General features: G+C 38.0%; 1 protein-coding gene across 4 annotated transcripts in view; it reads right to left on the reverse strand.

Moving 5' to 3' along the window:
- PLCL2 (phospholipase C like 2) overlaps positions 1-26,937 on the reverse strand; it is a 104,515-nt gene that overhangs the window by 42,681 nt on the left and 34,897 nt on the right. For 3 of the 4 annotated variants that reach the window (XR_013927965.1, XM_080386440.1, XM_080386441.1), the window contains exon 3: positions 3,090-5,576. Coding sequence is in view for 3 of the 4 variants with exons in the window: in XM_080386440.1 (XP_080242566.1) it covers positions 3,090-5,576 (2,487 nt within the window). In the remaining variant the exon portion in view is untranslated. Of the gene's footprint in view, positions 1-108; positions 475-3,089; positions 5,577-26,937 lie in introns of those variants that run through there. The other variant, XM_080386442.1, reaches the window with a different exon arrangement.

The following is a 26,937-nucleotide window of genomic DNA, read 5'->3' on the forward strand; positions in this document are numbered from 1 at the left end:
TTTTTTTATGCCACCAAGAGAAACAAAATATTAAGTGCCGAATGCCCCACAGGCAAAGTGGAGCGGAAGGAGGAATTCAGCCCATTTGTAACTTTAAACATACCTGAACCATAGTCCAGACGTGCTGTGGATCTGCTGGCTCCCATTTGGTGTGATTCACAAACCCAGCACTCCCCTAGAGATGTCATTCCTATCACAGAATCACACTTAAGTGAATCTTTTAAGGTACTTCAATATAAACACCAATTTTGTACCTTTCTCTAAAATGTATTATAGTTGTATTTTATATCCAATATGGTAGAACATAAAACCATATGTTTAAACCTGGAGAAAATTTCCACTATTAGAAATACAACGTGACTCCAAGTAGCCACTGAAATTCCATGATGGGAATATTCTCAGCACTGTAATGAATTTAGGATTTTTGTACCAAGTGGGAGCTGGTGATCTATGGCAAGTCTGGAGTTTGTGTTCCTGTAGGAAACAAAAACAAAAACATGGTATATTTAAGTTACAGATGTGCTCAGTGCTCCATTCTCTGCCTTACCCAAGCAGGGTATCTGACACAGATTTTCATTTTAAGCAAAATCGCTTTCCATCTTGCTGGCACGGTAAGACTCATTTGCGGACAAGTTTCGTAGAGACACGTAATGCCAACCTTAATGCAAACAGGAATATTTTGCTGCCCCTTTACAAGACAAAATACTCAAAGTAGACTTCAAAATACGTATATATAGTATATTCATACAAAACTACATCAATACTAAATTACATCTACTACAGTCATTTACAGTGTACTTTAAGTAAACGTTTACTACTATCTAGTAGATGTCCAGGAAACAGATACTACTTTTATTAACTGGACTGCACCTTAATGACAGAATAGTTACGTAGCTGAAAAGACAAAGACATTGGGAAATCCATTCGAACAGATTTTGTTTGAGATAAACATCATGGGTAAGCCATTATGAACAACAATTTTACAGAGAGGTTAACAAGGACCCAGGGAACATATATATTAACTAAGGGCAGGCAGGACAGAACTATGGCTGTAACCCTTCCCTTTGGACTTCCAACCCTACATCCAGAGACAATCCCTCTTACTGTCAAGCAATTTAAACATGCAGCATCATATCCAGCTTAATCACTCATGTTATACTTTTATCAGTGATTAGTATGTAATGTCATGACCTTAGGTTTTGTCACAGTAATGTGGTACCTAACAAGGAAGAAAAAAAGCTAGCTATTTTTATACAGATTTTGAGAAACAGTTTAACGCACTGCTGCACACTTTTTTTCCCTCTTCTTCCATCTTATATTAAAAAAAAACCCAAACAAACAAAATAAAACAAAACAATTTTGCTCTTTATAATCTGGCTTGTGGGGACATTATTTCTGTATCATAAAAATCGTAACAACCTATAACACAAAATTTCAGTAATATAGAAATTAAACAAATCTCACATTCCCTAAGTTGATACTTAGAGTGGTTTATTTATTTTTATTAGCTGTAAAACCTTAGTTACGCAGTTTAAATGTGCACTTTATATAATCTGTCAGTAAAGCTATGCAAAACTAATATTCCCTCATGTACCTAAAATATCTTCTTGATAGCATTTTGAGAGATGATAATGATGAATTTAGCTGATAGCACAACTTTCAAAATGACAGAATAAAATACATAAAATACCTTCCAGTATCTCACGTTCAAAGAAACCACACTGATGAGCCTGTTTTCAATTATATCAGTTCTGCAAAATACTGCAGCATGCACAGGAAAGAGTTTGAAGTAGCTACAAAAACTGTATGTTTTCACTGTTCCCTCGAATCTTAGGTTCGGCTCTTCCGTGAAAGGTATTTTAAAATCCAGTATCCTTTATATGACAGAATTCTAGCCTTCAACACGTTAAATACAAGTTCACTTTATATATAGCCCATAATGTGAAACATTTATGAGTCAAAATATCATCCCCATATTTTTTAAACAATCTTTCTGTATAGCAGTTCTATATACCAAGTTGAATGGGAGTGTTTCATAATGCTGTACTAATTTCTTCTTTCACCTGAAGAAAAATCAGTTTTAAAACTGTATTACTATTAAAATCTCTTCGATAGAAGATTATTCGTGAAGAACATTTATCTACACTGATGTGCCTTTAAATTCAGAATCAAGTCTCAGACATTTATTTTAAACAGTTTCCCCTTAACATTACATAAGAGGATTTAATAGGTCACTTCATTTGAAATGACTATGCTTAACTGCTTTGATCACCGCTGGTGTTCCATCAGAAGTTTATAGATATTTAAAAGTTTTATTAAATAGAATGTAACTGTACAACTCACTTTAATCTATGTCTAAAAGGGTTTATTTACCTGGAATCTTTACTGGAATCTCCAAACAATGCATTTTTGAAGTGGGATCTCTTGGCTTCCACAAAAACAAGCACCTCAGCCTGTACTTTTTCCTGAAATTCGATGTGTTTACTATACGTGACCTTTAAGGTAAGGTAATTTACTTTAGTGGATGCCTTCTAACACCTTAGCACTAATTCCATGTATTTCTAACATTGTTGCTAGGAAGAATCATGGAAAGCATATGGTCCTTCTGAAAGTACTGCCTTCTATTTCGGAAGAAGGAAGAAACAAAACCTTAGCAAAGCTATACTAAACATACTTTCACATACAAGAAGTCTTCTAATTAGCAGTAAAGTCTCCTTTTTCTATCAGCTGTATTTTCATCCTGCGTTTCTATTTATCCTTTCTAAATTTAAAATATTTATATACTTTCCTCTAGTGTATATCTAACATTCGTTCAAAGGCAGAGGACAAGTCAACAGACTTGACTTCTAACACTGGAGTCATATTTCCAGTTCACATTCAACAAAATACAGATGCACCCAAGGTTACCTCAGTAGATGGTATCACCTAAAAGGCTGCTCTGACATAATACCATTTTTAAAGCTGTTCAGCATTAGACCAAAATAATGTAACCTACAAAATGCAGCAAGACCCTTAAAAACGTATATTCTGTATGCATCACATTACAAAAAAACACATAACAACCAATGAATTCATGGTAAAAACAGTACCTGCATGTTTTCTCTCAAATCCGTGGCATCCCGAATAGGTTGGAGAGCATTCTTGAACACTTCATCTATTGTTTTAATCCATAATGTTCTCATAGAGGCATATTCCCTTGATTTCTTGCCCTTCCTCACAGAGAGGCCACGCTTATGAGGTTTCCCACCACCCCTTCGATTAGTAATCGCCACATGCACAAACAAGGAAGCATGTGCTAAAATTTCACCAGTTAAAGACTGCAGAGGAACGTGCCGATAACCAGTCTGTAGACATTCAAAGGGAATAGTGTACTGCCCGATAAACTCATCCCCAATGTAATCGTCATCCAGAACTACGAAACGCACCATTGCTAGTTCTGGTAAATTTATTTGAAATTCAAAGCTTTCATCAAAAATTGGGTTATCCCCATTCTGATGCATAGTTTTCGTCCTTTGCTCTGCACAGTCGGCGGGGATTCCATGTATTTCAACATAGACGTAAGGATCCACAACATCACCTTTGGCACCTGATCCTTTGGGTTTAGGGAAGTTTTGCCCACTAATGATTTTAATATGAAGCAGCTGAGGTGAAACTCCAGGCACGGTGTCTTTCGTGTTCGCACTAAAGAAGGATACTTCTTCTCTCATGATAGCAGGACGAAGGACATAGCCACAGTTTCCATTCTGTCGAAACCAGCCAATGTTAAGATCCATCATTAAGCCAGGCGTTTGAAAGTTCATTGCTACTATCTGACAACCACACTTCCAGAAGTCCTGGGGATTCATATTACTAGAGTCAATCCTCATAGGACTGGGGAATACTCTTGCAAGAAAACGTTTGTTATAATTTACAAAGTCTCCCGGGTTCTCATTGGCATATTTGCTAGCAAGCACTTCGTTAAACGAGCACACTTCCCAGTACTTCTGGAGCTGAAATGAAACTTGAAACTCTTTGAACTGAACCGATTTACATATGCTTACCAACTCGGAGAGTTCTTTGCAGAGCTGAAATCTTTTCCCTGTCATCAAGTTTTGCTGTTCTACACCCTCCTTCCCCACTCTCTGTGACATTTCTGCTCCTTCATCTTCATCTGTAACATCTCCCTCTAGCCCGGAACAATTAGAGGAAAGCTTCTTTGCTTTAACTAGTATTTTCCCTTTAAGTGATTCCGGTGATGGGAGATAAGACTCTTCGATGTTTGGAGACTGTGTATGGAGTTTGTCCCCCAAAATTTTCTTCATGTGTTGTACCATCACTTTCTGCTGCTTAATAGAACAATGATTTTCTAAACACAAAATAAGAGGGTATTCTGAAGCAAAAAAGGCATACTTGTTAATAATGTCAATCACACTACGGAAAACAATCTGTGATGTCATTGTATGCCCTGTGTAAATCACAGGCTCATTATCCGGACCATCCCATACATCCAGTTCAACACTTCGACAACCCATTTTAAGAGCGCGAATGTAACCTGTGATGTCAGAAGGCCCTCGAAACTGATCCTCTATCAAGTATGTATTATGAGATGAGTTTATAAAATAATGGGATAAAGGTTGTTTCATGTCTTGACAAACTTTTTTATGTTCTGGATCAAATATGTGGCAGTCTGGTGAAGTAAGATAATTCGTAAATCCATCTATAGAAAGAAAACCCCTTTCCTGGCCCTCTTTGGCTGGCTCGTATTTCTGAATAATTTCAAGGCTTATTTCTTCTGTGACGTGTGCCATACCCTGCTCTGCTTCTAAAAACATCATGAGGTCCTTGGTATCTAGGAATTCTTTATTGCTTGAAAACTGAACTAACAGGAAATAGATTTCAGGTCTGGTACAAAGCTCATGAAAAACTTCAATAAACTCTTCTTTTGTTACTTCTGTACCAGTTTTTTCCTTGGATCTATGTAACTCCTTGAATTTTAGCTCTATTTTATTAGTTTTTAAACCAGGATTTAAGTCTTTTATAAACTGTACAGCATTACACAGGGGTATATGTCCCAAATTATCTACATCTGATTCACTGAACATTTGTGAAAGCCATGAAGTCCGCATATTATCTTGGGTACTTTCTATCATATCTAGAGTATGTTTCCCATAAGAAATCAGGTATCTTAAGCCAGTAACCCAAATATTTGCAATGTCTGCTGAGTTAGCAACAAGATCTAGTGACTCATAGTTTTCTCCATATATAATTGAAAATGCACAGTCTTCTGATATCTGGTCATATATTCCATTGCTGCGAAAAATATCTGTATTTTTTCCCGTTCTTACTTCTTTGATTGATTTAATATCAATCTTTGCTTTTTCAGAATCCTTTTTTGAAGGTTCCCAGCGTAGAGATTGCATATCCGCATCTAAAAGAAAATATCGGTGATACACCCTAGAGTTGGATCGAATCTTTTTGAGCTCAGAGCCTTCAACCATTGCGTTTATACAGTCACTTGCACTGCTGATCTTTTTCTCAGTTGGCATACTGCTAAACGACACAGTCTTTTTCCGTTCTCGCTTCTGTTTCGTACCATCCTGGTAAACAAGGGGAGGGGGAAAGAAAACATCTATCAGTATGGTTTTGCTCAACATTGAAACAGGTTGCAACTTAAAGCTGAATGTTCATAAAGCAGTTCAAAAAGGTCTAGCATTTGTGTAATGACCAGTAAGATGGAAATTCTTACTGGAATCATCACAAATGAAAATACTAATAATGGCTTATTGTTCTTGGCTATATAAGTAATCTTCCACGGTCTCTCCCCTCCCCCCCCCCCTAATATTTTGTATGAACACTACATCAAACAAAGCAAGTTTTGAATGCTAGTGAAGTAATAGTGCTGTGCACATGCATTTTATTTTATCAGTAATAACTTAGAGAGATAAGAGATTCTACAGCCAAGGCAGTAGGAAGCAAGCTTTCCTCAGAGTCTTTACACAGTCCTACAGATACTTGCTGAGCTTTGTCAGTATAGAATGCAATGCTTTGATACCATGCTGACAGGATCCTCGTGAACACCCAAGAAACATGAATACACTATTAACTACATAAAATCCACAGGACACGATCCTAATCTAAGCATAGACGATGGTAACAGCACTTACTACCCGTAGCTTCTCTACCGCACCCATCCATGCTCTTCCCACAGGCTGCCCACAGCACTGACACATACATCTCTTCTCTACACTAGGAAAACATACACACGAGTCTTAAAAAGCTACACTGAAACACAAGTGACTGGATTGGAGCAGATACAATTAACGAGAAGTACTGAGTTTCAGGAGATAAGATAGTGACTCAGGGGGGAACTGCCCGAGAGGATCAAAGTTAAACCAAAGTTAAACCGGGTCTAAAGCTGCGTATCATTAGAAAGAACCTGAATGGAAAATGCAAGACCTGGTCAGGAAGGGAAGCAAATGTCACTCACCTTTGCTCTTAAAACAATGAAATAACCCAGAGGACTCTAGTTTACTAGGGAAAGCTTGGGTAGAAAATTTGGTATTAGAAAAACTGGGGGGCGGAGAGTCATTTAGCTGCCTCTATTTGCTGTTTGTATTAATTCAAACAAGTGCAACTAAATCAGTAACATAACTTAAGTACAAGCACTTTCATGATGAAGAACTGAATTTAAGAAACCTATGCATTTTCATTATCTGCATTTTCTGAGACTGGAAAAAATGCTGTGTTTAGCTTTTTAATAAAAGCGTCATGTGTCACCATAAACTAACTTCTAGTCTGAAATAACACTTCCCTGAAATAATCTTTTTATGTTAGATACCCTATGTAGAACTGTTCTTCTAATATTCCAGCACAGCTCAAAAAATTACTTTTCCTGCTTTATACAAAAAGAACATTGATTTTCCCTCTAATAGCTTTCCATTTGAAGTATGTTCCAGTGCAAATGAACATTGCCTATATGGCAGAAAGAAGAGGAAAAGAAAACTTTTAATGACTGCTATGCTGAGCAGATGTTCAAGTAAAAACCATCCATTACAGAATGCATTTCCACTTTGGGGCATATGTGCCGTATATTTAATTTCATTAAATTAAAAATGCAGAATTCTGTTTTTGTAATTTAATGTATAAGTATCTGAAAAGTCTTTCATTGAAAACAATGATTAGTAAAGTAAGCAGACTTAATATTTGCTGTTCCACGTTTGAGAAAATTAATCAACCATACAATTCTTGCACCTTTAATGACAGCAGAATTTGGTTTATGCAAGTTCTCAGGAGATCAGTAAAAGTGAATACCCCTACAGAGGACTTTTATTTCCAACCCCAGATCAAACACCTGCAATGAATACCACACAGGGTTGACGCTTGGAATCTCATTACATGTAGTTTGGGCATAAGGATTGCTTTCAAAGAAAAGCAAATTTCCTTAATTTAAAAAGATAATAAATTACAAATGTGATTTTTGTTTACAAATATTTTTGTTCTGTTTTAAGCCTAGCCTGAAAAAGGACAGCCCCACAAAAAACGAGCAATAACATTCCTGTCCAGTAGTTTAGGGCTTGGAATGAAGCCTGGTGAAACTGCTTTATGCGCCAGATTTCCCAGTCACTGATCTGGGAGGGGAATCTATTTCTTGAACGCTCCAGTGACAGGCAGCTGACAGTTAACACCCTGACACCGCAACCATCAAGGCCCGGGAAGGATTACCTGCCTGACCATGATCAGTATTTACCAAGCAGAAGGAAGGTCTGTGCCTTTCACTATGATCACCGTTGTGTCTGATCCAAGACCCTGAACGGTAAGGGAGCAAAAAAAAAAATATCTGCCATTTCTTGATGCCATCTGATGTGAATAGGTCCATCTCAAGGCAAGCCTATTCCCAAGCCTAGTTACCCTAAAGACTGAATTTGAGTTTATACATGCAGAGGAATAATTCAATCTACCACCTGCAAGACTATTTTGCTTGCCGGCCAGCCGAATTTGAAGCTAGTTTGACAGTATTCTGCATTTCTGCAGGGTAAAGCAATCTCACCATTTGGCTTATTCATATCAAGCCTGCTGGCAGTAGACGTCACTGTCTGAACGTGACAACCACGAAAACAAATTTTAAAATATTCTTGCGAGTTTCTCAAAGTTCTGAGCTCCAGAACATCCACAGGTCAATGATCCTGGAGCTACCAAATTGCCTGTGCGAGTCCCCATCCTGACAGAGACATGGCTATCACAATCAGTCCACATAAACAGAAGAACTTATATTTTACCAAAGACACTGGCCAGAATTATCCACCTGTCTGAAAAGAAGCAGAAAAGAAAGTTTCACTCCTAAACTGAGAGTGTGATTGCGTAGTGTGCACAAAGCGTATGAAACAGGTTTGTGAGCCTCCAAGACAGACTGGCACGGAGGAGGAGGCAGATACATTCTGCTATATGATGTAGAGAATGTCACTGTGAAAGGGGGGTGGCATTCATGAACCAGGTTAGGTCTTTCAAGGCCTTAAGTCTGTCTTGAACCAAAGAGACTGACACATCAGGAAACCATATGTATGATCTGCACAAACACAGGAGTCACTTCTTGGCATTCATGAGACTTAGTGTTCTTGCTGTTCAAAATGCTCAAACCAAGACTGGCTCTACAGTGCAGATCCATAATTCTGTCCAAAGCAGAAGCTACAATTCTTACTGAAAAAACTTTCAGAGTCATTCCAGGATCTCTCAGACAACGAAGACCATGTCAATTTTCAGATTATAACAGGTACTGTCATTGTAACTCAGGATCTCCCCTAAAAACTGCCAGCTCTTCAGAAGACTTTATAATTGAAACCAGAATGACCACCTCATCAGTACATCTCCTAAATTCATGTGTGCCACATCCAAGGTCATTACAAGACATTTTGAGAAACAGACCAGACTACAGATAAAACTGTTGTGAAACTCTGCTAATACCTACAAGTGACAACACAAAGAGTTTAATTTATCCAGGATTTCATAGCTACAGAAAGTAAAGGATCTAGCAGTTTAAAAAACAGAAATAATTTCAGCTGTCATCTATGGCACTTAAGAGACAGAGACAGCTGCAGAAAATGGCTTAAAAGAGCAAACAGGGAAGAGCATCTCCATGATAATTTTTTCTTTTATTCCTCTCACAGTACTGGCAAAGAAACGGTTGTGTAAGACAGCACAATCTACAAAACAGAATTCTGGGCATGACATAGAATCTTGGACGCTGAGAGACAGCACATCATTCCTGAACAGCAAAGCTTTTAATACATGCAACTTTATGATAATAAGTACTTCAAGAGCAGTTGCAATAACCACAGGTACTGACAGGGAGAGTGGTGGAGTTCAAACAGAGACTGGCTAGCGTAACAGACCAGGATGGTAGAGGAAACAGTGAATAGTGCAAGGTTTGTAAACACCTACTATAGGAAAGGATGTAGAGCATGAACTCTCTGACGTGTACATGGGGAAAGCCATACTTCAAAAAGCACTCAATCCCAGCGTTACCGAGAAGTTTAGGTACTGCTTGGTACAGTGGAATCTAGAACTCACAGCCCAAGGCAGGGGCTTGTCACCCACAAGGTGGGAAGCTAGGGGCTGCAACCAGAGCAGGGTGCAGGACAGTCCTTCCATCTGCCAGCACAGAATGGTCCTTACACTCGCCAGTGCAAACCTGGGAGATGGGTGTCTGCGATCCTGCCTCTCTCCACAACTAAAGAAGCCACCTGCAGCTTTGTTGCCAACTGGAATTTGAAGATTAAGGCCTCTATCTGCATCTACCCAACTCAGGTACTCCTTCTGGGACAGAGGACTTTACAAAGAAGACAACAGTAACAAGAGGAAGTGGCAGAGTGACACATTTTTAGAGCACTCATCTGGGAAGTGAAAGTCCCTCATGTCATTTCTCCATAAACATTTCACTTGGTGACCCCGCATGCTGAATGTACGAACAGTCCATGCAGCAGAGACCTGAACACTGAATTTTGCCCTCTCAGAGGAATACCCACCTTCCCAGGTGACCTGATCCTGCTGCTTCTTGTTTAAGCTCTAACCGTAAATAATTTCCACTCATGTTTGTAGACCATTGGTTCATCAGAAGTGTGGAAGGCAGCTCCATCCTGGTCTAGAGAGCATTCATAAGAGGAGCTGCGCATTTGAGGATGCCCTAGAGCCCCACCACTCAGCGAGCAGGTGAGTGCTCTGCCAACAAAGCAATTACATAAAAAGAAGAGCACAAGACACCTCCCCTCAACCGCAGCAACCTCACTGCAGGCTTTTTGTTAATGCCTGAGCTTTGACAACATGTGAAGAAACGCGCGCACCTTGTGGCAATGATGCTATACAGTCTACAGGAGCCACCGCAGCCCCAGGAAAACTTAATCCCAAACAGGCTGAGCAACAAGGTGGACACTGAGCCACTCAGCCCAGCAAAGACAGCAATGTCTGCACCTATGTGTAGCAGTAACAAGACTGCAACCACATACAGTATGCGTCACGAGCTTTGAAATAAGTCTTTTTTTTTTTTTTTTTGCATGTAAATTGTAATTTAAGTGACATGTTTGTGAATCTGAGAGTCGGTGTTGCGGCAATCCTCTGAGCAATTACTGGTGAGTAGGTGAGAACACATACCATGCCTAAGTTTGGTTAGTTTGGTTTTTTTAAATCGCACTACTATTTAATGTCATATAGTGTAAAAGCTGTTTTAGAAGTAATTTAATGTACATCTGTAGCCAACAGCTGCAATACAATTCACTATTTTATGACTAGAACAGTCTAATGATCTTCGTGATGAACATGGAGTGAACTACTCTTCTGACACTATACAACTCATTGATTACCTGCATTTATATCACATGTGATACTTCAGTAGCCAATTTGAGGATGAAAACTGCCTGTCTTCATCAAACGCAATTCAGAAGAAATTGCAAAATCGCCTAGCTTAACAACATGGTGTAGAGCAAAAGCCTATTTCAGGAAGTGGTTAGTTAAAAAGAAAGCTTTGTTTACTCAAGATTCCTAAGCATTTTTCTTAAGAACCTTGCAAAACAAAAATCCTGAATGTTATAGATTTTCTTTATACTTAAGAAGGCATTCAGGTATGTCTATATATAGTTAAGTCTATTCAAAGGAAAAAAAACACAGATATTTAAGACAGTATTTTAAAACGTAAATTTTCTAAATGCATTTTAATAAAATATGATAATATCATTAATTTGTTCTTTTCCAAGGTTTCACCTGTGGTTTTAGAGCTATAAATGCAGACACAGATCAACAAATGAGTTAAAAATGCAATGTCTCATGTTATCCTTCTCTTTACATTTTCATCTTAAAAATATTTCATCTTTGAAAAAATCTTTAACTGATACGTGGTCCTGTTTATTATTTCTGTATCTTTTCAAACACAAAAAAAATAATTATTATGTATAGGTTGCCTACGTACAGCTACCAGCTCATTCTAGAACCAAACATGCAACATTATAAAAGAAGCTAAGCAAGTTTTTGTGTGAAAAGGTCGGTAGAAAAAAGGAAGGAAAATAACAGGTAACTAAAATCAGCAACGTTTCATCTTTGTTACATAAAATTTAACATTGATTTCAAAAATTACGTGCAGTTAAAGGCAGAGTGAGAGTCGTCTTTGCAAGAGGGTGGGAAAAAGGGAGAAAGGCAGAGGGGAGGAAGAGAGAAGGTCAGGCAGGAAAGGCATCTCACCGTTACAAGCCAGGTACTCGAAGGCAGCAGCTCTACGTCCTCCGTGTACCCTCTCTCAGCCTAACCCCCCTGGAATCAACCCCTCAGAGAAGGATCTGCTGACAGCCGCCACCCAGCCTCTCTCCTCCAGACAAGTATCCACGTTCCTCGTCCGCACCTTTTACTTTGCCATTACTAGGAGATTCTTACTAACACAGTGACCCACATTCACTAAAAAGCACACACTTCTTCATGTTTTAACACAGCTGTCCAAAGCTTTCAGAGCATATGAAAAGAAAAAAAAATAAAAGAAAAAACTCTCCAAGTGATTAGCAGTTCAGCTGACAGAATCCCTAACACTTCAGAAATGCCACATATTCAATCACATCATGTTTTTCTTTTTTTCTTTCTGGATAGAGCTGTAGCCACCGTTTAACAGCACGCAGGACTGAGCAGTCGCATTTAAGATGAAGTAGAGTCCTCAACTGAAATAACAGGCATCTGGGGGGAGACAAAACATCAGCTCTTTGGCAAACACAGGGCCTCCCACTCACCATGAATCACTACATTTGAGCTCAGCATTTAAATACTTTTCCAGACTGGTATTCATGGCGTATCTGCTGTTTGCGGAAATCTTTTTAAGATACATGTATTTTTTCAACGTGTGGTGGGTTGACCCCAGCCAGACCCAGTTACACAATAAGTAACAGTGAGGAGGAAAGGAAAATACGAAGATCAGCTGCACAAGTAACAATTCCTGGGTTTTTTTTAATCTTTCTTTATTAAGGGAGTTCTATTATTATTATTATTAAAAATATATTTATTCTTATAATACATAAATTGATTTTTAATAATTTTGATGAATTATTTTTATCCATAAAAATCTCAAAAATCAATATAAAGATTTAAATTTTATAGATTAAATTGATAGATATATAAAAACATAAAAAATAAAATTAATAAAATAAAACTATATTATTAAAGGAGTATGGGCACAGGGGCAAGTTTTAGCCTAGTATTCGAACAAAACCGATCTATATTATTTCAGATCAGATAACTGTGTGATTCATGATACAGTGAAACCGATTCCCGCTCCAAACCATCTTCAAAACATTAGTTCTCTGTCCTCTCTCCTCCTCCTCCTCACCTAGTTGCAACTCCCTTCTCCCCATCCCAGATCCTCAGAGCTGCATTAGCACCTGTCTGACACACAGTAAATTAATTTACCTCACTACCCTCAGAAAATGAAAAATCTTTTTTTTGCTGAATTAGTTTTCTGCAGTTTTCATGTGCTGGAACAATTTGCCACGTGACCAAGTATTAGAGCCGGTTCAAAATAACCACTAGAAAACAGGGAATTGATGACAAATGGGAGGAAAGAACAGAATCACTTACTTTTATCAATAAATTAATTCAATTAAAATCAATGTAGTTGAAACTTGTGTTGAAATCGGCTCCTACATGACCTGACAAAAGAACTTTATGTCATTAGGGAAAACAAAACCTCTCATCTTGGTCCATCTCACAGAATGTACATCAACAATTTTGTAAACATACTGAGCGTAAAGCCAAGGTATAAAAAAGAACTAACAACATGATAAAATAACAGAATTGAGGTTCTCGGGGCTCCTTTGGCTCATTTTGTTCTTCCTTGCTTCAAGAAAACAAGACACCAGAAAATTTATGAGTATATTATATGAGAATCATTCACTACTACACTAGCTATTAGTAAGAGCAGAAAAAAATGGTAGCCTGTGTTTTTGTTGCTTTTAGAGCAGGCAAATTTAACTCGGTCAAAGACTGTGACTGTGATGAGCAGGGAAATAATAGGATATGGTTTTGCAAATAAAGTCTAGACTAAGGCTTTCTTTGTAAAACTTCTTACAGAAGATCTTATTTAGTCATTTGATCAGTTTACTGAGAGTAAAGAAACAATTTTTTATTTATTTTTTATGTTGCTCTCTTAAGTATCCTTAGGTTCTTCAACATTCTAATGCTCTTGCAGTACATCACCAGAGAGCTCTCCACGACCCTCTGCCACCAGGCAGACACCTCTTCTACCAAGATGCCCAAAACATCCACAAGCATGCTGCCGCTTGCTCACTCTTGCTCAGCGCTTAAGATACAAGAAAAGTAAGAGAATATCCTAACTCCGACGTAAAGCAGCATGAACACATTTCACGTCTCAAAATGTTAACCGTATTACATTCCTCAATGTTTGTGTTTGAAAGTAATTTTTGTAAATTTTACAAAGAGAACTAAGAAAGAAATGACAGCTCAGTTGATCTCTTGAGGTTCAATTAATTAGCTTTTTTAAAACAAAACATTAAATCACAGTGGTATTTCACCATATTAATTCAGCACATATAAATCCATTCCACATGCTTCTCAAAAGAAAGTAAACAATCTGATGCTGCTCACTCTGCTGAAAATAAAGACGTTGTAACTATTTACACTATGTTTGATTTTGACCTAAATTTAAAGAATAGTAACTAAGGCTTCTCCATTCTGCAGTTTCATGCTGCCAAGTACATTTGCCTTCTGGCAGCAACTGTTAACTTACAGAAATGTGGTGATGTTTATAAAGCAATACACATGATGAGAGAACTTGATAATATTATATCTGAATATTAAAATGCAGTAGCAAAAATGACATTCAAACACCACATAGGCATGCTTTCATATGTAAGTATATCTGCATATTTATGATACTAAAATAAAAGGGCATTTGGGCCCGGGGGTTAATTTACAACACAGATGAGCAGGGGAAAGGGGAAAAGTCTAATCTCAAAAGAAAATAAATAGGAAGCATCTAAGAAAACTACCCAGCCTGCTGCGAGCACTGGGAGAGCAAAAACCTGAGTTACGCTTGGCATGAACGTCCAAGTGTCTGATTTGAGTCAGCTACAGTTCAGGCTTCTGGGTAGCATTTCCAATGGAGCAAAAGAAGCATCCAGTTTTCATGAACTCGATAAAAGTAAAACATGTACATTTTGGATCCACACAAGCAGTATTTTAACCAAATTCATATAAACTACAATAATTATTTATGAAAACCAGCAGTTACTATGTCCTGTTCAGTCTTAAACTGAGGAAGCTGCACTGATGGAAAGTTATTAAAAATTACTTGATGGCATGAAGAATAAAAAGCCTAGACAAGTACACAGAAAGCATTTTAGACTCGTAATTTCTCACGTACAAAGAACTAACTTTTGACAAACAGACTACAGAGAAACTGATGTTTATTATAAGCATTTATTTTTTCAGCCATCAATGATCAGAAAAAGGAGTAAGAGTTATATATGCTTTTAGCCTGAAGAATAAATAACTGCAGGTGACAAAGCTGACACTGCAGATGAAGGTACTGGACGATTCATACAAGCAAGCTGGCTCAGAAGGTTCCAATACAGCTCAGGAGCGAAGAAGCCTCTGAGGCTTTGCTGTTACCCTTGAAATCAGCAAGACACTCTTTCTGCATAAATGCACAACTATCTAAACTCATAGCATTTTCATTTTCTGTTCAAGTGTCATAGCAAAGACACACAATTCACCAGCATTTTAATTGAAACCTATCAACAAGGCTTAATATGCAGAATACTACGGCAATCATTCTGAAGTTGAATCTCAGATTTTTTTCAAATATTCATAGCTGCAAGTCAGTTCCACTGGTAGAAAGCACAACATTTTTCCATTTCGCATTTCAGGCATAAACAACAATTTGACTGAATTGGCAAAATAAGTAACTTCCATAACACAGCTGTCAGGCTTCACAGTCTAAAGCGAAAATACAGCACGTGGGTGACTTATAAAGATAACACAACAACTGCGTTTAAGATTTTTTTTTTAATTTTGGATGCAGCACAGGCTCTGCAGAAAGCTGCTTTACTTCTCTCTGTGCTGCTCCTCTTCAGCATAAAAGAAGAGAAGCCAACAGCAGGACCAGCAAGAGGTGAGCCCAAGCACTAGCTCACGCCTCCCTACCCTTTTCCTGCTTCTGCTGGTAAAGCCTTCAGCAGCTTTTTCAAAATTTCCCACAGACATAAGGGTTGGTTGTGGTTTGGGCTGGGTTTTTTGTTTGTTTGGGTTTTTTACAAACTTTCCTACCTAGCAGGCCCAGACGCTATCCTATCTGATTCACAACCCACAAAGCCATTTCTTTGCAGATTTGTGCTGCTCGTAAGTCAGACTGCTGTTTCTACATTACATCCAAATAAGCAAAGCAGAATTAAAGGAGGTTTTTAAAAATTTGACAATGGTGCAAAAAATGCAAGACTCACTGAGTGTGTTTTAAAACATGAAGGTGGAGGTGGCCGTCCTCTGTTCACAAAATAGGGAAACTTCTAACGCGTCAGCCTCTCAATTGTTACCTTTGAAGAATCAGTTCACACACCTAACTCAGCAGCTTTCCTAGCAAACTAAACTCCTTCTGAAGAACTGAAGTTTCAATTATTAAAAGCAACATAATTGTATTTATTTGTGTGTACATGATATATTTCATACTTATACGATTTCAAATGGTAGAGTTACAGAAGACAAGCAAGGAACCATTCTGAGGGGATCATGCCGAAGAACATTTTCAGTGCTATGAGCTAAGTTATTTTCAGTGAGAGATGGAGTGCCCAAGTCCTTCTGCAATTAACTGTATTGTTTCATTTTATGAATATCGACATTCCTATGTTCTGCGTGTTACCCAGAGCTAAAGGAGACAAGGGCAAACCACCTGACAAAACCAAGCTTGTGGAGTATGCAAGTTAGGGTGCCATCACGGGTGATGCTACTGAAGTTACATAAATTTAAATACTAAAAAACAATGATATGGAAGATGACACCTTACTCCATGCAGGCAACATTCATATTTCTCAGTGCTACAAATGCAGTCAACAAATAAATATAATTGCATTTGTTATCAATGACTAATTTAGTCAGAAAACAGAAAAGTGCACTGGCTCTCCTCTACTAAGTAGCCTGCATGATATTCCCTTAACTGCCAAACAACTCTTGCTCATAAAAAATGAGCAGCAGATTGACCGTGGATGTGTTAGACAATTTAAAGGACTGACTTTTTCACACATCCATATACAGGCCATCCCACCCAACCTCTCAGCACAAGGTTATGGCTAAATCATGCAATTTCACTGAAGTGGCAAAATGTTAATTTCCACCTGTAGGCAAATTCATATATTTTGTCCAAATTTCAATCCAAGTATCATCTGCTCTCTTGGAAAGTTCCTGGTATCTTTTTCTGCCCTTTCCTGTCACTGAATGTTTTCCAGGAACAACACAGGTGTAAAATTATTGCCTAAAGGGTTTTTTTATCCAAGTAAAACTTTCAGGCTTACGAAGAATAAAATGGAGACTTTTTTTAATTATTATTCTAAAAACTATCATTAACTCTGCCCTGCAGCTTTCTACTCATCAACTGATTTGCTTCATTCTAGTGATTGATGAATGGCGTCTTCAAATCTTCTTCTTGACTAATGGCAATTGAACTAGTAAGTTTCGTAACATACCTCTAAAGAAAGAGATGGAACTTCACAAGCTGAATTGTTCTGCTTACGCATTTGAGGTAAGTTACATTTTGTCAAGTAGGGGAGTGACCATTACCAATGATTAACTCTTCAGTGCCATGAAGAGTTCATGCACATAATTCAGTATTATGCACAAAAGTTGGAACTTTTTAAAACTTACTACCTACTAAAAAAAGGTTATCTTGCAAATTGTTCTTTGAGCTGGTACTTCAGCCTCATTACTTAGATGGCAATGATAATTAAACAGATAATTAACTTTATTTTAAAGGAAGACAGTTCTTATGAATATGACAAAAAATATGTATTAGGTTACCACTGCTCAGCGATCACACAGGCAGAGAAGACATGAAGTACCTTTGCTAACCACATTCTGCTGCTTCTCATGTTTTCCTTGTTGATTTTCAGATTTATGTAATTTACAGTTGTCAAACAATTATAGGCAATTCTCATTTTAAATGCTACATGAATGCCCTTCCTCCTTAACTCTGCTCTTTAATTATTCATAACAGTTACAAGCACTTAGAAAAGAACAGGGAACCATAAATATTTAATACAAGATGCCTGTAACAGACAGACATGACAGACACTACAAAAATCAAACAGTATAAAGTATTTGTTTATCTGAAGCCAACAAACAATAAGCAAGGCATACGCTGTTTAGATTTTAAATTTGTAACAACGTTCATAGCTTTGACAAACCAGAAGTAGTAAGTGATCTGTATGCTTTGCCAAACAATTACAATTAAACAAATAAAAATTACCAGATACAGCTGTTTTCTCCAGACGTTTATTATTTTAAAGAGGTCCGTTTTGATCCTTTGCTACAATATTACCTCGTGAGGAATGCTAAACAAGCAACATTGCAGGACATTAGTTTCAAACAGTTGAAGGATGCAAGCGCCAAAATAAAGCGCATTGAAGATACTTCCTGAAATCCCATCTACAACAGAAGCATCTTAGCAAGCAGCTGATGATGTCAACAGAAATTCCCAACACAAATTAGAATTGTAGCACTTCAGGTGGCAAAACAGTATGTAAAAATTTTAAAGATCTTAAAACAAAGTTTACAACCTTTCTAAATGTGGAGGGGGGCTAGGGATCCAGTAAGCACTCAAACTTCAGTATAATAGGGCAGGTAAAAATGATCCTACTTTCAATTTTCAGAGTTCATAGTATTTAACACTTGGTAAGGGTAATAATGAAAATAAGGTAATATTGTAATTGTGTTCTGTGGAGGAACACAATTTTTTTAAACTCTCTAAGAAGTACTAGGGAAGTACCAACCTTCCATTAAAATATTCACGTACCTATCTCAGTACACTGTATGCAGCTTTCTGAGTCCCTTACACGTCATAAAGTCAAAAAGTCACGCTGTAGACCACAAAAATTAACTCAAAATGACAACTAAACCCTAAAACCAATCACGGAAGCAATGTAATTTTCTCATCTATTCACTTCACCGGGAATTACTGACTGCTCACTCTGAAACCAAGGGCTGCACTGATTCTGCTCACAGCACAAGAGTGAGATCCCTGTCCTTGGAAATCAGGCCAGTGTCCCACCACAAAGACCCACCTGCCTAAACCAATGGGATAAAACTAGCATGGCTTGGGTGGTCAAGGAAAGGTTGAAGAGAAGTGTAGATAATGCTTAGAAACTGTATTAATCTTCCTTATCTCAACCTTGTAGCCACCTACGATGCAACCTCACAGTTATTAAGGAGCAGGAGAAGTTTTGTTCTTCTTCAGCGTAGCAGAGATGGAAAGTAGAACTGTTCCATTACAGTCATCCTGCTCACTCTCCCAGCTTCCTAGACTGAACCATTTATTTTCTATTTTGTTATAATTACTAATTTAACAAAACTTTCCAAACACATTTTAATATTTCAATAGTTCGCATTTCATTATTTCAAAATCATTTAAACATTCATCTTCAACACAGAAACATTTGGGCAAAATATGTTTTCTTTTCCTAATACTGTTAATCAGAACTGAAAATAAATCAGAGTAACCACTTTTGTACATAAAGCATATGCAGATAGTCTAATCTATATGTGCTGGAGAGTATATTTAGATTATATTTTAAAGTTTGCCTGTACAGTGGACAGTAATGTAATGAAAATCCCATTTTTAAATTACATCAGTGTACAAGAAAGGTTGGACAAAACTAATATCTGCAAATGCATCTCCTGGTTACCTAGCTTACTCCTCTCAGTAGTTATACACCACCAAAAGAAGCCTGCTCTTGGAATCTGCGTAGTCCCTAAAAATAGAGCTGCCCTTCATGTCACTTATACCAATAAATCTAGTAAAAAGCAGACAAGCTTTCAGTATTAATACTTTCGAACCCTGGGAATAAAGGCAAGCATTCAAGTGCTATAATAAAAAAAAAAATGAAGGAACCACATTTTGTATATTAACAACTCTCAGAATAGTTTAACTCATACACAGACTAAAATAGCACATCTTCTAACTTCTTACAAAGCCAAAGAAATTATTAGATTAGAAAAAATGAAAAGCACTGACATTAAACACTCTCTGCTTTTTTTTTATTTTCCTTTAAAAATAGGTTGTATGTAAAACATTTTAAAAGCACACCTTTAACCAACTTTACCCAGATTTCCACACATTTTGGTGAATTCATGATGCAATATGACTTGCCCTGTCAGACTCAACAGAAATTTAAGCCTGAAATGACAGAGCCAAAGGGAAGCATAAAAACTGAGAGGAAGTAGATGCACCATTAGTGGAATTCTGCTTTAGAAGATTTAGATTTCTGTAATAAGACAGAGTATAAAAAATACATGTAAGGGAAAATAATATGCAGAATTAATGTGATGCAATGGTTAACTAAAAAGTTAAAAAGATATTGAACTATTTGAATACTGCACCTTGCATATTTATACATTTGAATATAGAATTCATCATCTATTAACCACTTCTCATTCTGAACTAAAAATTTCACACTATAATTGAAAATGTTATAAATCAACCAATTCGCTGAGGTACAAAGTTAACTGAACACAGCAAAAGCAGTCTGGCAATATTAACAGAACTGTCTGTTCGTATCTGTAGTAACTTGTTGCTGGACAATTTTTAACGCTGGATTTTAACTGTCAGCATAGTTTAGAAGGAAAGAAAAAACAGTAAGTGGTATAACTATTTCACTGATGGTTGGTAACTTCTCATTCAAGATACGTTGGAATCTTCTATCAGTAACTTGCTCTATGCTGCAACTCTATTTCAATCATTTGCCAAAGTATAAGTTAGCTATTTGAACCTGCAGTAATAGGAAACAAAATAACTTCACAATAGAGGAGTACACAAATTTTACAAATTTGGAAAATCAACAACAATTTGGTCCCAGCTTTCTGCACCAGATTATTTACTTCAGCATTTTTTAAGAATGTTGCAGTTGTATGCACTATATCATAAAGGATTTATTTGGGGCTCAGTAATTTACTCTAAATACCTTTTGCTTAAATACCCTTCATATCCTGCAGGTCCCATCCAACACAATATTATTTCCAGAACATTAAGGAGCTCAACCTTCAGAAACCTCTGTTCAATGATCTGCACTCAAATATGGCAGGAACATATCCCAGTTTACATAGAACCTTTAACTCGTTTTCCCTGCCACAGTATTTGCATACTTCTCACAATGGCATTTAGTTACAATAAAAGCTGTTTCCTAAAAGCAAGCTACAGATTTATGAGAAGGAAATCATGGCAGAGTAAGCTTCATGATGATAAAAGTGATTGAGAGAGAAGCAGGCTGTTTCCAGGACTACCAGTGAACCATATATTATGGTTTAGATGGTTTCCTAGGAAAATAATCCTAAGGATCACATTGTCTATGTGCGCGCCTGAATGTGTCCCTCCTCCTAACTTTAGAATTTATTTCTTGATTTCAGCTAAATCTGACAAAAGCAGAGATTAAGGACAACTAGACCTCACAAGTTTTCCAAAACCAAGAAGCCAGGGGGGGGGGAAAAATCAATAAAATTCAGATTAAAAAAAAAAGCATAGACCAAGAGTTCCTTAGATCTTCAAGTCAACCAAGAAGACACAACGCTGCTAGAGTGCACGTCACTAACCTTGTGGCAGAAACTGAGTCTAACATAAAGAAAAGATCTTGCCTCTTTCCACAACGTCTCCCAGAGGCAAGTAAAATTTTAGTCCAAAGAACAATTTTTCCCCTTCATTTTTTTCATCCTGGCTTTGCATAAATTAAACTGATACACCATGCTCAGACCTAAACACCTGAACTACCTCTCTTTACAGATATGGCCTCAGGAGCACTGAGTAAAGGGGGTGAATCACCTCCTTCCAGCTGCAGGCAACGTTCTTCCAAAAGCATCCCAGGATACTGTTGGCCTTTTTTGCCACAAGGGAGCATTGCTGGCTGGTGCGCAGCTTCTCCTTCACCAGAACCCCAAGGTCCTTCTCGACAAAGTATGAATATTTTCATGTTTCATTAATAGGTGCCTTAAAGGACAAAAATAGTTAAAGGTCTTTCACGAGGAAAAAGAAAAGTTGAGTTAATGAAGCATTGGTATGTATACTCTTCATAATTTTTACCACAAGAACCATTTCTATGTATTTGCTTGCTTTTAAACACTACCCATTTTAGGAGCTTTGCTCCTAAAGGTAGTGGTGTACTCAGTAAAAAAAAAAAAAAAAGGAATGAAAATTCATTATGCAGAAGGTTCATATTGGCTGCAACCTACGAAAATTTCAGTGTAATTTAGCAGCTGCATGAGTTCTCAACAAGGTGACAATGCTGTCTATGGCTTCTTTACCCATTGTTAGGAACTCCTTTGCTCAATTGCCTGTCCCACTCACCATGATCAGCCTCAGAGATGAAACAGCTGAATAAATCAAACTCACCAAGACTTAACAAAACCCTTTACAATTTCAAGGACAGGATATACAGCGGTGGGAGAGGGAAAGACACACCTCTTCCATCACATTAACTTTTACAGGGAAAATTGCTTCTCTCACTAGCATGCCGATTACTGCCTTCCCTTTAGGAAACCATGTTGAGAAAGCAACTAGCTATGGTTCTATCAGTTTGACTAATAAACAGTGTAGAAACTTCTTTATCTTCACAATATTTATGCAGCTAACACAGTATTTTGTTTTATAGTATACCTTTACAGGACACCGTGCATTTTATTCTAACAAAATCACATACACAAGTATATTCCAAAAATCATAGAATCATAGACTCATTTAGGTTGGAAAAGACCTTTAAGACCATCAACTCCAACTGGTAAGTCCGGACTGCCAAGTCCACCACTAAACCATGTCCCTAAGTGCCACATTACACCTTTTTTAAATACCTCCAGGGCTGCTGACTCAACCATTCCCCTGGGCAGCCCGCTCCAATGCTTGACAGCTCCTTTGGTGAAGAAATTTTTCCTAATATCCAATCTAAGCCACCCCTGGTGCAACTGGAGGCCATTTCTTCTTGTCCCATCCCTTGTTACTTGGAGAAGAGATGGACACCACCTCGCTACAACCTCCTTTCAAGTAGTTATAAAGAGCAATAATGTCCCCCCCGAGTCTTCTCCAGACTAAACAACCCCAGTTCCCTCAGGTGCTCTTCACAGGACTTGTGCTCTAGACCCTTCACCAGCTTTGCTGTCCTTCTTCAGACACACTCCAGCACCTCCATGTCTTTCTTACAGTGAGGGACCCAAAACTGAACACAGTATTTGAGGTGCAGCCTCACCAGTGCCGGGTACAGGGGGACGATCACTGCCCTAGTCCTGCTGGCCACGCTGCTTCTGATACAAGCCAGGGTGCTGTTGGCCTTGGCCACCTGGGCACACTGCTGGCTCGTGTTCAGCCGGCTGCTGACCAGCACCCCCAGGTCCTTTTCTGATGGGCAGCTTTCCAGTCACTCTTCCCCAAGCCTGCAGCATTGTGTGGGGTGGTTGTGACCCAGGTGGAGGACCTGGCACTTTGCCTTCTTGAACCTCATACAGTTGGCCTCAGTCCGTCAGTCCAGCCTGTCCAGACCCCTCTGTAAACCCCTTCTACCCAAAAGCACATCAATACACCTGCCCAACTTGGTGTCTTCCGCAAACTCCATTCACTGCAGCTCTTTGGGCCCACCTAATGATCAATTGAGTCACACACCTTTCAAATTCTGCAAATTAGGAGAAAAGACACCATTTGAGCGCACAGCCTACCCACTGGTTAATGAGAATGAACTTGTGTTGAAAATGCTTCAAAACAATATTATACATACCACAGCTCGCTGTTTAGCTTGTTAATAGTGATTATAAAGATTCTGAAAAATGTCAAGATAGTATCTTCTATGATTTCAAGATTTATGACTCATAGTCTATGGTTTTCTTGGAGTCGCCAGATCGTTTCTAAGTGACACATGAAAGGTAACTCAAAGCAAGAGCGCTGTTAAGACACTTTCCCTGTTACAAGACTACTAGATTAACTCGGGGGGTCTATAAACTAAACAAGGTTAAAATACCCACAAAGTTCAAAAATTATGAAATGTGGGGGTCTATAAACTAAACAAGGTTAAAATACCCACAAAGTTCAAAAAATTATGAAATGTTGTTATATCCCCAAACTTTCTGGAGCAGCTCTTGATTTTTCGAGCTCAACTTTCAGGTGCTTTCAGCAAACCTTTGTAAGTGATCTATTTCCCAGATCCTTAGCAAAAATCAGTCGCTCCTTTAAAGGGGGTGCTGGAAGTCAGGCACCCCAAAATGAACAGTCCAGCGTCAGCGTCACTACCTACGTTAATGTGAGTATCTTCAACCTTAGGGAAATCTTGGAGGCCTGTAATCCTTCTTTAGTTCCTAACTAATAAATTGTTACTGAAGCAGTATCATAACACCAATATTATATTTCCAGATGCATGAAAACATATCCAAAATTTTCTACTCCATTTAGCTGTTCACTGCACTTTGCTGTGAATGCATCACAGCTACAGAATTACGATTCTAGTTTTGTTCCCATATGCCAGATTGAAAAAATGTTATGTGGAGAAAATAGATACATTTTATGGATGCACACAAGTGTATTATTCACTGATTTATAAGACATTGGCAGCTAAAAAGAAATGTTTACATGGGCAACTTTCCTAAAATTCTATGCTGTATAGTAACAGGACTGCAATTCTACTTGAGATTAAAAGTAAATTGCTATATCCAAAAGCAGACTCTAGGTATATACATAAATTTATGAATTGCAAGTCTGCCATACACAGTCTTCTGTCACGGACACAACTGAACAACATACATGCTAGCAGTGCAAGATTCCACAAGAAAAACTGAGATTTCTCACAGGTCTGAATCCTGCAGCATGTGAGAAGTCATAAAAACAAGTAACGGGATGGCAATGAGTGCTAACAGTAAGAGTGCACACACATCTGTCCTTGGCAGGTCCCAGAAACAAACTGAACAGCCGAACCTGAACAGTAAACAACAGTAAATCTTTTGGGTGCTTTTCATCTAAGGACTTTTAACAACTTTCAAGGATTTGTTCCAAATTCAGACTGCAACGCTGACTCACTGTGTAACGTTAATTTGTTTTAACTGACTTTAAATGTTAGAAACGTGGTCCAAAGTCTGAGGAAAATGGATAGGCTCATTTGCCATCATCAGATAAAGAACGATAAAGAACATGAAGATGATAAAGACTAAGATTCAGGAGCATAAAAGACATTGGGCTCCATCATGTATTCTTTACCTCACAGTCAGCTCCCTAATACATAGCAACAGAGATTAGTAGTACTTTTATATGTTTTTCTTTGGTTTATTTGTATGTTGCCATAGCAGGCCAGTATTTATAGAATCTGTGACCTTCTGACGTTTGCTTGATATGGTCATGAAGTTCACCCGGTAATCTTTTTTTCTTTATTGAAATAAAGTATTTAGATAAATTACTTCTGCAACCACAAACCAGTTTAAGGACTATCACTTTGATTCCCTTTGAAGAATAAATCAGCATTTCCTTCAGGAATGGACCGCTCTCACTTTACCACAAAACATACAACCAAAGCAACTGTATACAGTGCTATAGCTTTTGATATTTTAATACATTCTCCTTCACTGATATTATTCACCATCCAATAATTGTGTCACCAGTGTATACATTTCTGATTTTCTTAATTTAGTAAAACTACAGTAGACTCAAGAAGTCTTCATGACACTGGTCTGAATTCTTGTTTTACTAGGAAAATTCCATTGAGGCACGTTTTGAAACCAAGCTGTACGGCTACTAAATTTAAATATGTACCACATGTCAAGATTTAAATAGGGATTCACAAGTCCCACTTTTCCTTAAACAGCATCAACTAGACGGCTTTCTGCAATTTCTATTTATACCTCGTCATGAAAATCCACAAAACAAAAGAAAAAGCGTTTCAGAAGCCAAGGTAACTACAAGAGAATAGGCATTCTATGATTTGTGCAATACTATGCATCTTCCAACTAAAAGCTAGTGGTGATGCAGCTCATCCTTCCTATGGACTGCATAAACATATGCAAGGTGCCAACACGACAAAGCCGCATCCTGCTCAGGGTTCACAACCAAAAGGGAGGAAAAGAAAGGAAACACATACAACGAAGAAAATCATTCCTTTACTAGGAGTTGTATTTACCAAAACTCTACTAAACTATCAAATGATCAATTGGTAATACTAATCCATATGGATTTTTCCATAGGGGAAAGAAACAGTTTTGCAAGTTAATTAATTTTATCATTTATAATATGTGAATTCACTGATTTTATTAATGAATTTGACCATTATATAATGTACTTGAATTCTGGATAATTAAGACATGGAGAGACTTGTTCAGTTGAACATCTCACCACTGCGTAACTGTTTTCCACCGAAGCTTTTCTAAAAGAACCACCTACAGCAGTATCGTTTGTGTCTCCTAGTTAGAGATCCACACCTCTTCCTTTTACGTTGTATGAAGGCAGAAGTCATTTTTCTAATGACTTAAATATAATTCTTACTAAATGAACTTTATTCGTTAATTATGTCATCGTGGTAAAAGTAGAAAGCATCATCGAATAACTGCTTATATTTTGGGAAAGTGCTCGCTGATGTCTTTTAGGAATTTTCAACCACGTAATTTCAAAGCGCATGCTATCTTAAAGGTTCTTCTGAATTTTATATTTGGGCGGGACTTGTGCTAAAACCACCTTAATATAAACAGTTTTAAATATAAACACAGTTACTCAATATTTTTAGACATTGCACTGGCACGTAGACTTTAGGCCACTTTTAATGTATATTTACAGAGGTCCCCTGGGACACCAGTTACCGGGGCAACCTCTGAGGTCACCATCAACTAACTGAAACTACGCAAGTTTCAAGAAACAACAATTTGTTAAAATGGAATGTGCCACGCATGAACCCAACCCACTGCACCACATCACACCAGTAGGGCTGGTGCAGCAGTAGAAGACAGCCCAAGCCCAGAAGGTGGTTCAGAGACCTCCTCTTAACAAGGCTGACACAGGGAGCAAAGCAGTCATTCTCAACCTGACCTGCACACAGCCTGAAGCCATGTCCCCTCCACTGCCACATCCCCTAACTGCTATAGTATAGTCTCATTTTCAGTCACACCCCTCATCTTCCCAATCACGCACAGCCTCTCCGTTACTTCCTCCCATCTTTAATGGTTCGCTCCCAACGCCAGCAATGCTCCTACCCTCCTCACGTGAATCCGGATCCTTCCCTC

Source organism: Falco punctatus (assembly GCF_963210335.1).
Source record: "Falco punctatus genome assembly, chromosome: 4".
Taxonomy (NCBI): Eukaryota; Metazoa; Chordata; class Aves; order Falconiformes; family Falconidae; genus Falco; species Falco punctatus.